Source organism: Kryptolebias marmoratus, linkage group LG6 (assembly GCF_001649575.2).
Source record: "Kryptolebias marmoratus isolate JLee-2015 linkage group LG6, ASM164957v2, whole genome shotgun sequence".
Taxonomy (NCBI): domain Eukaryota; kingdom Metazoa; phylum Chordata; class Actinopteri; order Cyprinodontiformes; family Rivulidae; genus Kryptolebias; species Kryptolebias marmoratus.
The window spans coordinates 10,862,389-10,875,565 of NC_051435.1; the positions used below are offsets into that span (position 1 = coordinate 10,862,389).

General features: G+C 38.1%; 2 protein-coding genes across 2 annotated transcripts; both read right to left on the minus strand.

Moving 5' to 3' along the window:
* Window positions 1–417: 417 nt before the first annotated feature.
* On the minus strand, window positions 418–2,180 carry gcgb (glucagon b). Its single transcript, XM_017424539.3, has 4 exons — window positions 2,034–2,180; window positions 1,819–1,927; window positions 1,200–1,355; window positions 418–1,077 (listed from the first exon to the last, which is right to left on the minus strand). The coding sequence occupies exons 2-4, from the start codon at window positions 1,914–1,916 to the stop codon at window positions 957–959; spliced, it is 375 nt and encodes a 124-aa protein (XP_017280028.1). The 5' UTR covers window positions 1,917–1,927; window positions 2,034–2,180; the 3' UTR covers window positions 418–956.
* Window positions 2,181–2,623: 443 nt separating this feature from the next.
* On the minus strand, window positions 2,624–12,550 carry LOC108240721 (fibroblast activation protein, alpha). Its single transcript, XM_017424410.3, has 26 exons — window positions 12,244–12,550; window positions 11,927–12,008; window positions 11,606–11,692; window positions 11,414–11,508; window positions 11,253–11,327; window positions 11,078–11,130; window positions 9,960–10,032; window positions 9,624–9,744; window positions 9,391–9,545; window positions 8,721–8,818; window positions 8,471–8,600; window positions 8,315–8,353; window positions 8,131–8,229; window positions 7,958–8,028; window positions 7,824–7,877; window positions 6,881–7,005; window positions 6,674–6,724; window positions 6,231–6,329; window positions 5,492–5,561; window positions 5,215–5,409; window positions 5,034–5,088; window positions 3,932–4,031; window positions 3,644–3,702; window positions 3,478–3,550; window positions 3,253–3,326; window positions 2,624–3,054 (listed from the first exon to the last, which is right to left on the minus strand). The coding sequence occupies exons 1-26, from the start codon at window positions 12,244–12,246 to the stop codon at window positions 2,953–2,955; spliced, it is 2,238 nt and encodes a 745-aa protein (XP_017279899.1). The 5' UTR covers window positions 12,247–12,550; the 3' UTR covers window positions 2,624–2,952.
* Between the last annotated feature and the right edge of the window lie 627 nt (window positions 12,551–13,177).

Below are 13,177 nucleotides of genomic sequence, written 5' to 3' on the forward strand. Positions count from 1 at the left end.
CGCGTCACGCCGCCGGGCTCATGTGAATTACTGTTTCGTCTCAGAGCCAGGAGGAAAACCAAGAAGTGTCGACCCAGTCACTACACCCGACGAGTCCCATCCTGAGCTGATTGACGTGATTTTCCTTTTATTTAGCATCACAGTCCTGGGTGTGCAGTCAGATCATCAGTGGGAAATCCTTCTCCGGTGAGCAGCTGACAGGTGAAACACATTATTGTAGGAGTCCCACAGCGCTGTCCTCCCCAGGGGAGGAAACTGTTAATTGGGTTTTGTTCTGCTTCCTTAAGCAAGGAGGAAGAAATAAAAAAATAGAAAAAACAAATAAATAAAAGTAAGTGCTGATCACTGTGGATTTACAACTCAAGGCAAAAGTTAGAATGTATTAGACGTACTCTTAAAGACAACAGTTAAATAAAATGATTTTTATAATAATTTATTCTATTCTTTTTAGACATAGGGTGATGAACACGTGCATAAGACAATTTGTGTTTTCTGATAAGAGTACTGATTTCTGCTAGGATTCGGTGAATCATATCTTTTGATTTAATGTCTTAATAAAAGAAACTTATGAGCTGTACACATTCCTTTATTTAAAAACTAAGCAATTAAAAGAAAACAGTTCAAAGACTGGAATAAATAATTTTAAATCAGTGCTGTCTTTACAAATTTATTGAAACAAAATGATAAAAATGACAATAGGTGGAAAAAAACCAAGACTTTCTAAATTTTCCAACCTTTCTTATGATTCAGATGTAATTTGCAACATTTCCTTCAACCACTGAAGGCCAGAGGAATGTTATAGTATTAACAGGAGAGAAGTGCAGTACAGATTGTGAACCATATTGGCACAGAATCAGTGAAAAATAGCTGCATTATTTTCTACAAAACAAAAGAGAAAAAGAAAAATAAAGAAAAGGGGGGCGAGGGGGGCAGTAGCCAGAGGAGCTCGGCTGGAGTTAGTCTCTCCTGCCTCGGCCAGTCTTCAGCCAGGACACAAACTCTTTGGCTGCCTGGTCCTGCAGGTAGGAGCTCACGTCGCTGGTGTAGGTCCCGTCTGCGTGACGTCTGAATAAACTCCTGCAGAATCAGACACAGGAGGGATTGTTTTAAAATCAAAGGTACAGAGTCTGAGTGCATCTGACACAGATCGGCACTTAAGTCCAACTTTCTGGCTAAAGTTAAAAGTTTAAAAGCCTCACCCATTCCTTTTGGAGTTCTTCAGCCACTGGACAAAGTCTTGAGCTCTTCTTGTTTCCAGGTATTTACTGTAGTCATTGGAAAACGTTCCCTCTGAGTGCCTCTTCATGTTTGGGAACTCGATTTTGTCATTGAACATTGAGTTTTCACTCAATAACCTACGAAAGACACAGGTTGGAAGCAGCTGAGCAGGACACACCCTGAGCTGCTTGAAATCTCACATCTCATCTTTTCATTCTGATCTGCAATCCTAGGGAAAGTGTCATTAAAACGTTGGTTTCTGGCTAAACATTCTCATCAATCAGTTAGTATTTACACAATACTGTACATTATAACACTCACAAATCTTAACGAACAAACAAAGCTGTAAAATTATACATCTGTTGAAGGAGTTTGGCATCAGTAATCTGAACTGTTCTTTAGAGAAGATGAAGAATGAGTTACATGAGTTGAGATTTATGGAAAAAGATTAAAAGCACATCACACAACTTTTGCAATACAATGTTCCTAATATGAATATGGACTAACAAAATGACAAATTAATTGAAATCTTTGCATAATAAAATAATTAGTTTGTTTGTTAAGGCGGATGAAAGAAGAATGCGTGGACGTGGATCTTACATGGGGGTTCGGTCTGCGTCCTCCTGGTCAGGCACCTGCCAGCTGCTTTGGATGATGATGAGGAGCAGGAATCCAGCAAGAGACTGAGCACTTTTCATTGTTTGAGCCTCTAAAGAATAAACAAAAATGGAAAGAAAGAAGTTTTAAAATATAAAGCTATATGAAGTTTTATCATGACAAGATATTTTTAGAAAAAAAAAAATAGCAAAACTCACCTGTGCTCTTTTCAGAAGATTGTTTGAGAGAGGGATTGTAGTTTGTGTGGACTGGTTCTTGTCTCCTGCTTCTGGAGCCTTTTCATGGTGCCCTCCCTCTACGCTCGGGCTTATATAGCGAAGCTGGGGAGCAAGCACTCCTTCAGGTGGCTCCCCCCCCACCCCCCCGTCACAGAAACCTCAGCGTCCTCTCCGCTGCACTCAGCCCATTAGTCAGCTTCCGGCTGAGTCCGCTGAATGTGTTTAACTTTAGTTAAAAAGTGACAACATTGACAGCTGGATGGTCAAACTGTCACCTTAAGAGGTGTTCAAATCAAACGTGACCGCCGATCTGACAGATAAATACCTGCCAGCACATGTTGAAATTATGTTTGCTTTGTTGATGAAATTCATCCCTGCTGTACAATAAAAAAAAAAGTGCTTTTGTGTTTATACTGTCAAGTCGTTTGGGAAAAATGGGAAAAACTGTTGGTTTTAGAGAAACAAAATATACAAAACCCAAATTATTTAAAAAATACAGTGAATGTTTATAGCTAAAGATGCTTTTAATCATTTAAAAAGAAAATAACTAAAAAATGGGAATGAACCTGTTCATATTTAAACAAATCTTTATTTAATCTTTATCAAAACAACTCTGAATGGTACCAATTCCACAGCAAACATGTACTGTGTTTTATCTAATGCAAGTTTCAACAAATTCACATAATGTTTTCAACTTCAAACACACAAAAATGGCTTTTTATTTCAACAGATCACTTTTTTAAAATAAAAAAAAATCCACAACTATGAACACCTGAAACATGTGCAGCAATGGAAAAAATGGCTGAAAATAACCAGATTTTTCTCAATATTGTTAAAAATAGAAAAGATATCTACAAAACAAAATGCTTTACTCAAAACGGTGTCCATTTGTTCACATCTATTTGGGATCAAGGAGGCATTTCTGCAGGAAGTGGCTCATGAGGGTGTATGTGTGCTGGTAAGCTGATCCACTGAGAGTGTGGTCCTTGTCAGTGTACCACTGTGAAATTAACACCAAATGAAGATTATTAGTTCACAGACAAATTGATTATATTCAGTGTTACGTTCCTAAATGACACCAGTTCAGTCATTTTATCTTTACATAATAATTGAAGGCAGTCTTTTTCCATTTGAAACCCTTGTTAAATCAACACCATCTAGGCCAATATTAGTCCTACTTCCCTGAGCCAATATTTACCATCGCCTCGAAATTCACTTGCTGATTCACCAGAGCTTTGGAGATCTGCGCAGACTGCTGGAAATGGACATTGTCTAAAGTGAAGAACAGCAAACCACCGTGTGACTGAACGTCAAAGCTTTTTTAAGGCAAACAGTCCATTTACTTTGTTACCAAGAACCCTGATGAGAATTAGTGCTCAGACATGTTCGTGACTGATCGAAAACAAGAAAAGACCTAACGTACCGTCTGCTGTGCCATGAACCAACAGATAGTTAACGCTTTTGAAGTTCTTTGCTCTGGCCATGACCGTGGAATTCTAAAAAAAAGAGAGAAAAAAGATAATCTCATATCTGAAATCAGACCTGTGCAGTTTAAAGACTGTAAGCAGGGTTGATTTGACAATATTTACTTTGTAAGCATCTGAGTTTTCTGTGGGCTTGCCCATGTATCGCTCAGTGTATATAGCATCTGCCGAAGGAGACAGCTTGGTTAATACTAGGGTTACGTCACAAACACATTAACAAACCGCACTTCTTCAAAAAACAGAAAGAGTTTTTAGAAAGATAGAACATAAAGTACACAACTTACATCCATACAACACTAAATCAATGGAGTAGCAGGTTTTTAAGTTCAGGGAAGAAACCTTGCCAGTCAAAAAGTATTTCAAACATTTCTTACAATAAGGCTGAATGCTCACCATAATATTCCCAGTTAGCTACCGGGGCCACTGCAATCCCACACTTGAAGAGTCCAGTTCCAGCACCCAAGGCCATCGAGGAAACATAACCACCATATGACTGAAGAAAGAAATGCATTACATTGATTGAAACGATTTGAAATGAAAGGCGTAGCATTCCTTGAAGGAATGCACATTCCTGCTGTTGTTGAGAAATTACATTGTTATTATATAATCTCATGCAATATTACAGGATCTTACAGGATGTGTTAGCACTCACCGTTTTTGTTAATGACACTCGGCTACTACAACATCATACTTTAGCTCAATATCTGTAAATCTGGCTAAGTTATAGCCATTTTTGTGTTGGCCAGGGTAACTAGCTGTGGCGGCCATCTCAAATCAGGTTGACTCCAAAAGTTACTGAATGTTGATGTATATTTGTCATGGTGTGGGGAAAAGGAGGCGAACCCAGAGCGCAAACTCATCATTCAAAAAGGAAACTAATTTATTAAAAGATGATCAAAATAAAAGCTGATGTGGCAGCAAAAACTAAACATAACAAAATCCAGAAACAAGGTAGGAACAAGGCAACCAAGACACAACCAGGCAAACACTAACAGAACAATGAACCAGGAAGTGAATGGAGGAGACGACCTGGTTTTAAACAGCAGAGGGCAATTAGGGGAAGTGGGCACAGGTGAGTGAAAATCATGAGAGCAGGTGGAGATGGGCGTGGCAGGTAAACAAGAGCTGACTGAGGATAAGTGAATGATGGCTGAGGCACAGAGACAAGACAAAACACGAAGACAAGAAAAGAAACAATCTGAACACAAAAACACAAGATTAACCCAAACCCTAACAATATTTAGTGATTAGTCTTTGAGAGTTTCTTTAAAATTCATTCAGTGGTTCATGCGATGTTTTGCTAACAAACAGGTTTGACTGCAATAAAGAATGCCAAAGTTTTAAGCAAAGATGTCAAGCGATATGTAGAACTTGTAGTATGCACTGAGCATGATAGCTACTACCTGACCAAAACATTATTGCCCATTCGCTGTAGGTGGCAGGCTATAACAAGCAAACAAACACCGAAGAACTCAGCAAAACAAAGATAACTTACCCAACCCCATATTGCAATTCGATCTTTGTCAATAAAACCCATGTCTATGAATTTCCTGTAAAAAATAAAAAAAATCATAGTAAATTGGGGAAAACATGAACATATTTGGAGAGCTGACATCATGACGGGCTGTACATGTATGTAAGAAGATAAAGTTGAAAGAAAAGTTCCCACACATTACCTCACAGCCGTTGTCTGATCTTCCACCTCAAATGTCCCGAGGCGCTTGTAGATTGCGTGCATTATTTCATCACCTTGGTAACCACTTCCCCTTCCATCAAAGGTGGCGACGATGATGCCGTGTGAACTGGAGAGGTACGTGGCCCAGTTCAACTTGTACTCATAGCTCACAGTCTGACTACAAGGGCCGCCGTACCTGCAAGGCATTTAAAATATCGTTAAAGACGTTTTATGTCTTTAACAAGCATGGTATGAAACTCGTAGTGGTGTTTACTTACACATAAATAAGAAGAGGATATTGTTTGGACTTCTTGAAATTTGGTGGTAACATCATTTCATACCAAAGATCTGTTTGTTTAAAGAAAAGGTTTGAATCAGTGGATGGACTGATTGTAGCTGAGTTATGAGATCAGACCCGGACCAGATTATCTGAACTTGTCTGAGCTGGTGTAAACCCAAAATGTGTTGCTGCTGTCTTTAAACTTTAAATCTGGTCAGAGTAATACTCTGTCTCCAAATGGAAGTCAAGAGCTATCTACCGCATGTAAGATATTAATTGCACATACCTTTCCAGAGAACTCCACAGTGGATTACATATTATATAATATAATGTAAGTGAACCAAGTTTCAGTTCACATAAACAGGAATTTTGATTGTGATTACATTGTTATCTGACTGGGACTTTGTAGATAGATAGATAGATAGATAGATAGATAGATAGATAGATAGATAGATAGATAGATAGATAGATAGATAGATAGATAGATAGATAGATAGATAGATAGATAGATAGATAGATAGATAGATAGATAGATAGATAGATAGATAGATAGATAGATAGATAGATAGTTTTGGGTTAAATATATAGTTCATGTTTTTGTTTTGGAAATGTGCTTTTTCTAGACAGTTTATGTCTATGTTTTGTGAAAATCTGAACCCTATTTTATACAGCATTTAAAGAAGAGCATACGTCTTCAATCATCTCAAAGAGGTAAGTTTGAACATGTTTTGTCTCACCAAATCCTGCAATCCTCAAGGTGCCATATTTCATTGTTGGCATTTGGAATTCAGAGAGAATGTTTTCCAGGTCCTTGTTGTCTTCCAGAACCAAGAGCTCTAAAAAAAATGGTAGTGACATATCCTGGAAATTACCAATGTTTTACAAAGCTAATGGTAACTATGAAGTTTTTATTAGTCATACTTCACTAGAATTCTTCTTTCAGTCACACCCAATAATGAGTTAAAATACATTAACCCTCCCGTGGCCTTTGGGTCAAATCGACCTGAAGTTATAAGGGCTTCTCTCTCACTCTATCTTTCTCTTTTTTGAGGGCTTCAGGAGGATTAAACAGTTTTCGTCAGGTAAACTTAGCAGATAGTGGCCTCCATTTACCGGTCCAAAATTAAAACAGCAAATTTGTATATTTAAAAAGAAAGAAAGGGGAAAAAATACCACATACCTGCACCTGAGCCTCTGTTATCCACGAGTGTGGACAGGGGCAATCCAGGTCCTTGTAAAAATAAAAAAAGACAGACATATTGGCTGCCGGCATGACGTTTCAGGATGTGGTGTGTGAAAGGTGGGGTGTCTAAACTCAGATCATTGTTCACAGATTTTCCATGCATGTTTGAGTTATTGCTTATAAACATGTGGAAGGGTAACTGACCGTAACAGTTCATTCGGTAGAAAGAGGCGTCACGGCTTAAGTAAGCTAAATTGGACAGACACCTGTCCCCATACAGGTCACAGGTGAGGCACTGCGGGGCTGAAGGGCTGCTTCCAATCATAACCCTGATGGAAAAATAACAAAAACCTCACATACATTCTGCATGCTGAAGTAAGAAGTTTACATTCAGTCATCATAATCATGAAAGTCATATTAACTTGGGACTTTTAATGATTGATTTGAACCATCCTTTTTCTGGTGGAATGATGTTATACAACATACAACTTCACTCATTTTTAAAAAACATGAATTTGGGGCAGAAGTTTGAATGTCCACATGAACAAGCCAAACTGCTTTGGGAGTTTCACGGTCAGACAAGACAAAGACAGCAGTGAGGAAAAAGTGTGCTTGAGCGAGTCAAGGTAAGGCTTTTAAATCAAAGAACACGGTACCAGCTGTCAAGCATGGTGGCAGTGGAACCATGCTGTGGTACTAGTGCACTGCACAAAGCAGAACTTCACCTCAAAAAACAGCTAGATGATTGAAACTTGGAGATAATGTGCTCCGACAGGACCACAATCTCAAATACACATCAAAACTAATTTCTGATTGGACAGAGCAGGCTAATTCCTGACCTCAAGTCAGCTGAAAATTTGTGGATTATATTTAAAAACTGAGGTCTCTGCCAGGAAACCAACCAATTTAAATGAACTCTACCCATTTTGCCAAGAAAATATCCAACCAGAATTATGCCAGAAGCCCTTCGATGGCTGCAAAACATGTGGCTGATCATGTATAAATTAGAAAATAATGCCTAACAAATTAAAACAATTCTTGTTTTAAAAATATTGAAGTTGCATGTTGTAATATGTCAAAAAAGATAAAAAAAGAGGAATATAAAATATGGTGTTCTGGTTATTACACAAAAACAATAAATACATACTTGTAAAGATTTCTTCTAATAGGCACTCCTTTGTGCTGATTGCTCACAAAATATCTGTAAAAAAAGGATTTGACATCATTCATGTTTAGATATTTGATGTATGTTTTTATAGTTTCTGTTGTTTCTTCACTTACATGGCATCCTTTGTTAACTTTGATATGTAAATAACTTCCCACTTCCCAGAGGTAATAGGTATTGCACTGCCCTGAAGAAGAAAAAAACCCTCAATTAACTTACCAGAAAACAAAGATTGAGGAAATGGATTAAAATTTTTTAGAAATCAAAAAAATGTACTGAATACACTCACATTTCTAACATGATGTATGTGTTTGTAGCCATGGGAGTCACTCATGACTTTGTAGAAACTGATTTTATCTTCAGCAAAGAAAAGAGGCAAGGGCACATACTGCAGAAATAAATACTATGTTATAGTCATTAATTAAAAAAATAAACAATGAAGAATAACATAATGTAACTTTTTGGAAACTTACATAGCCAATCCAGCCTGTCTTGCTTGTTTGCTCAAATTTCTGTGAAAAGCAAATGCATTGAGTATCAAACAGCCAGTTTATCATTTTAAAGCTTTTATTGGGAAACAACAAGCGCTGATTTCCCCCGAAACGGGTAACCACGGGAGGTACAGCTACCTCTTCTTCATTCCAGTTGCTTCCGTCAAAGTCATAGATCTGCACGACAGCGTGATTCTGTTTCCTTGTGAGCCACTGCACAGCGAGGCGTTCATCCGTTACCCAGGTCACTGAGCACAAAATGTAATCACTGAGGACAGGCAACAGAAAGTGACAACATCTTTAGATGGGTCAGATCGGGAAGACAGTGCGTCCCCTTCTGTTTTAAATGTGTGCTTCAGTAATGACGGAAGCTAAATGATAAACAGACCCCGAGGCGATGGATGCAGGAGGAACAACCTGTGACCGGAGGGATGGATTTGTGGTATTGACCACAATCAGCTTCACTTTGGAAAGCTTTGATCCAGCCTAAGTTAGAGATAAGTGTAACAGTAGGAACAAGTGATTACATAGTTCTAAGGTCTAAGGAAAAATGTCATATTACCATGAAACGATAAATGACTACTAACAAGGAAAAAACCATTAAAGTAAAACTTCAGGAGTTTTGAAACGAAGTTCTATGGAAATGTGTATGAACAAGTAATATCTTACCTGATGTAGCTTGGTCCTTGTACCATCTCTATTTGGAGAACTAAAACTGAATTCTAATGAGGTGATGGCCAGTAATAGTAATAGTAACAGTAACAGCAGCAGTTAGCTGTTGCACTTCTGGTGCCACTTATAGCAGGAAAATATTTGTGCCAGAATACCTAACTAATGTGAAATTCACGGTAATGTAAATGTTTATAAAATAGCATCTTTACTAAGGTTGTTCAAAGAGCCATCTTCAGCAGGTAAGATAATAACTGTTTATAACCTTTCCACAGAACTGCATTTTAAAAGCTCTGTACTGTTGTTTTGATGGCGGTAAATGCTACTTTTGATCAGCATATTACTTGTAAATAACCATAATTTGTATTTCAAATGTATTATGATCCTACCTTTGCGTATGGAATTGCCACTGTTTCAGGATATGGCTCATTTCCATACCAAGAGAACTCCACTTTATTAACTTCTGTAACATTAAATTCTCCATAGGCCAAGAATTTTCCTGTTGTGGACCACCATATTGCTTCTTTCGACACAAACACTTCCTCTGAAAGTTGGACAAAAACACTTAATAAGTATATTTTATGTTTAAACACAGACAGAGTGCACGGTTAGCTGGACTCACCCTCATACATCCAGTCAGGGATACCATTAAAAATCTCATTCTTCTTCCCGTTGTGTGTCACCTGTACTGCTTGAGCAGTGACATTGGAGTGATAAAAAATGTTGAAGTCTGAAACATAGGCCTGTAAAAAAAAGTGTAAAATATTGATGGTTTGAGCAACAAAAACACAAAAACCTATTTGTATATAATTACTTTTACAAATTCAGCACCACCAAAATATATATAAAAACAACTATAAAAGTGGATATTTATTTCAGGTTAAGGAATAAAAACCTAGTAGCGGCTTTATTAAATAAACTGATGACACCAGCAAGTAAAAACCTAACTCAGACTCACAAATTGGTTCTCAGCTGGTCCAAAGGTAAAGAACTGCAGGGCGGGTGGAAGAGTCACTGATGAGACAAATATCCTGCAATTACATGATAAAAGTAGGTGATAAAAGGGTGATAATTATTGTTTTATTAGTCTGGTAGTAACCCTAAATGGAAAGATAAAATAGCAATGTGCAAAATATGAAAAAGAGTAAAAATGCAACATCAGGTGCAACTCAAGCTTTCTTCTTCAGGCTTTAAAGCTGTCTCTATAAAAAGAGCCAGAATGCATTGTTAGATTGTACTTCTACACAAAATGCTCAGAGCAGCTGAGGATACAAAGAAAAAAGTATATTGTTAGAGAAGGCTGCACTTAAAGAAGCCACAAGCATGATTTTGGTGCAAAATTGTAAATTAACATATTTAATTTAAAATCAACACAATCTCAAGGCTAATTGGAGAGTCAAACTCTTTGGCTTTAGAGAGCTTCTTACATAAGCATACGTGAAAGCATGGGACTTTGTACACTGTGGTCCCTGATCCATGTTCTTAAGGGTCATTATCCTGCATGTTTTAGTTGTTTCCCTGCTCTTCAGCAGGTCTTCAAGTTCTGCAGAAGCCTGTTAATAATTCCTTCATTCAAATCAGGCATGTCAAAACAGAGAAACATCTAAAACATGCAGGATAGTGGCCCTCGAGGACCAGGATTGGGCACCACTTAACAAGAAAATCAGTCTGTTTACAAACCTGTACTGTGAGCTCTCTGATTGGCTAAGGCGCTACTGTCTTTAACTCTTTCTGAGCTGGACTAAAACAGAAGCCAGCATTAAACCTTATTGATTTATTAACCATAAGACAGCAAAGAAACATCTGTAGGTGTCTTAGGGTGTCTGGTACATCAGAATTGAACCCTTTGGGTCCTGTGGACTGTAGATTGTTTTTATTTCTCACAAAGACTATTAAATCTCAGCTGATAAGTACTAAAGTCATGTAAATACTTGTCACGGTTGTTGATGCTTTCCAAAGACATTTTTATGGGGCTCATTCACAGCTGTCTTGCAGAATTTAAAGGATAGCTACAAAAAGAACCTCAGCAAAAAACGAAAAACAAAAAAACACAACAATAAACCCATTAATACTTACGATTTCTCCATGTCATAGATGAAATATGAGGCAGAATATGAGTGTCTCCATACCTGCAGGATTTCAAACATAAGACTTGTTTTAAAACTTTTTAAAACTGAGTTTCAATGATAAATCTCTTGAAATGAGTAATTGCACAAACAAGCACATAAAGCTAACATTCACTGCGTCTCACCTTTGTGTGATTGCTTTCAAAAGCAACATATTTATAATCCGCTGACAACCAGTAATCAGTGGCTTCCACTTTGACCTGAAATATGAGAGTTTATGATTCACGTTCAGATGAACAAAACTTGTCTGTTCTTGGAAAAATAGGAAAAGAAACAGATAAATTACAAAAGTTGAGTTGCTCAAATACAGCGACTTCTCTTTTGTTTCAGCGTTGTGGCGAAAAACGTTCCCCTCTTTTGTTAAGTGCAAATACTCCTTATCTGCAGACACAAAGGGGGCGGAAAATAAGGCTGCAAGGAATTTTTCACATTACATGTGTCGCTCGGAAGGACAATCATTACAGCAGAGCAGAGAGACCTGATATCCAGTACAAATTGTAGTATCTCGTCCTGATGGTGTCATTGAAGTAATCCTGGAGGGTGAAAGGTCTTGTAGCTCTGGGTTCTGAACGGATGCACAAAGTTTATTATCTTTTCTGAAATAAATCCTTCTGCATATGACAAAGTTACAATCAGAGCTTTAGAGTTCCACAGAAGTTATTCCGACAACCATCTTTGTTCCTTTACAAGTTTGATGTTTGAATTAAACAAACAAAAACACATCAGAGTGTAGCTTCTCATAAAGAGCTTGACAGGAAGACAAAAACGAAGAGCTGGAAAAAAAAGGCTCATAACTTACTGCTGTAATAAACTGCTGGGACTGTTATTAACGTGATGACGATAACCACCCCTACCAATCCCCATATCAGCCTCTTGTAACCCTGTGAAAGGTGACAGGAGAAAGAAAAAGTTGCAGACATTGTCTGGAGTTTGCTCAACTTTTACATGCTGACGCTGCAGTTTCTATATTTTTTTTATAGTCCCTTCGTTTTTCCAAACGTGCGTCAAAGTGACTTTAAGTGACATCTTTCTTTCAAAACAGTTTGCTTTACTTTTAGAAAACGTTTTTTTTTTTTTTTTTTCAAAGTTGACTCTGGTGTTAAATCGATTACTGACCATGGTAGTGAAGATGATGATGATGAAGGTGAAGTCGCAGTGGCGGTCTCAGAGTAATGAGGATCCTCAGGAGTCGCTGCGCTGGAAACGCAGCATGGTGAACAAATTCTCTCAGAGGCTTTAAACAACATAAAGCTGAACTCCGTCCTGCTTTAGCCAGAGCTTCCTACACTTCCTTCTGCATTCCTACTGAGACCAGCCGCGCAACACACACACACATACACGCACATACACACAGACACACACACGGAGATACCCCCTCAAAGTACAACTTTGCAGGAGCGCACTTCCTACCGCTGGAATTAGGAAGTGGCTTTTTTTTTCCACAGAGGGCGCAACTCACCCAGGCTACAGAGCAGGAAAATCAGCCTTTAACTTCTGACTCATTATCATAGCAACATTCCAAAAACAATGTCAAAGTGACACTTGTCATTGTGTCTTGTCTCTTCATTAGTCACAAAATAAAAGCAGAAAAGAAAGATGGAACTGTTTCCTATCTATCTATCTATCTATCTATCTATCTATCTATCTATCTATCTATCTATCATTTATGGACTTAAAGGGATAGTTCTGATGTTTCTGAAGCGATGCTCTGAACTGTAATCAATATCTTACCTGCAATTGAAAATGTTCAGAGCACTATGAATTTGGCATATCAGGTTCAATGGACGCCATCAGCATATATGAATAAACAGACACAAGAACATGAAGCCAAAAGNGGGGGGGGTACTGAAGGCAGCCTAATCATGCATGTTTACGGACTGAGGGAGAAAACCCACACAAACACAAAGAGAACATGGAGATTTTACACAGAAAGAGCCCAGGCCCAACCCGGGGCTTGAACCAAGGATGACCTTCTTGGTGTGAGGCAGCTGCGCCAACGTCAGCATCCTCTAGTAGGCTGGACTGTATGCATATTATACTGATAGACCAT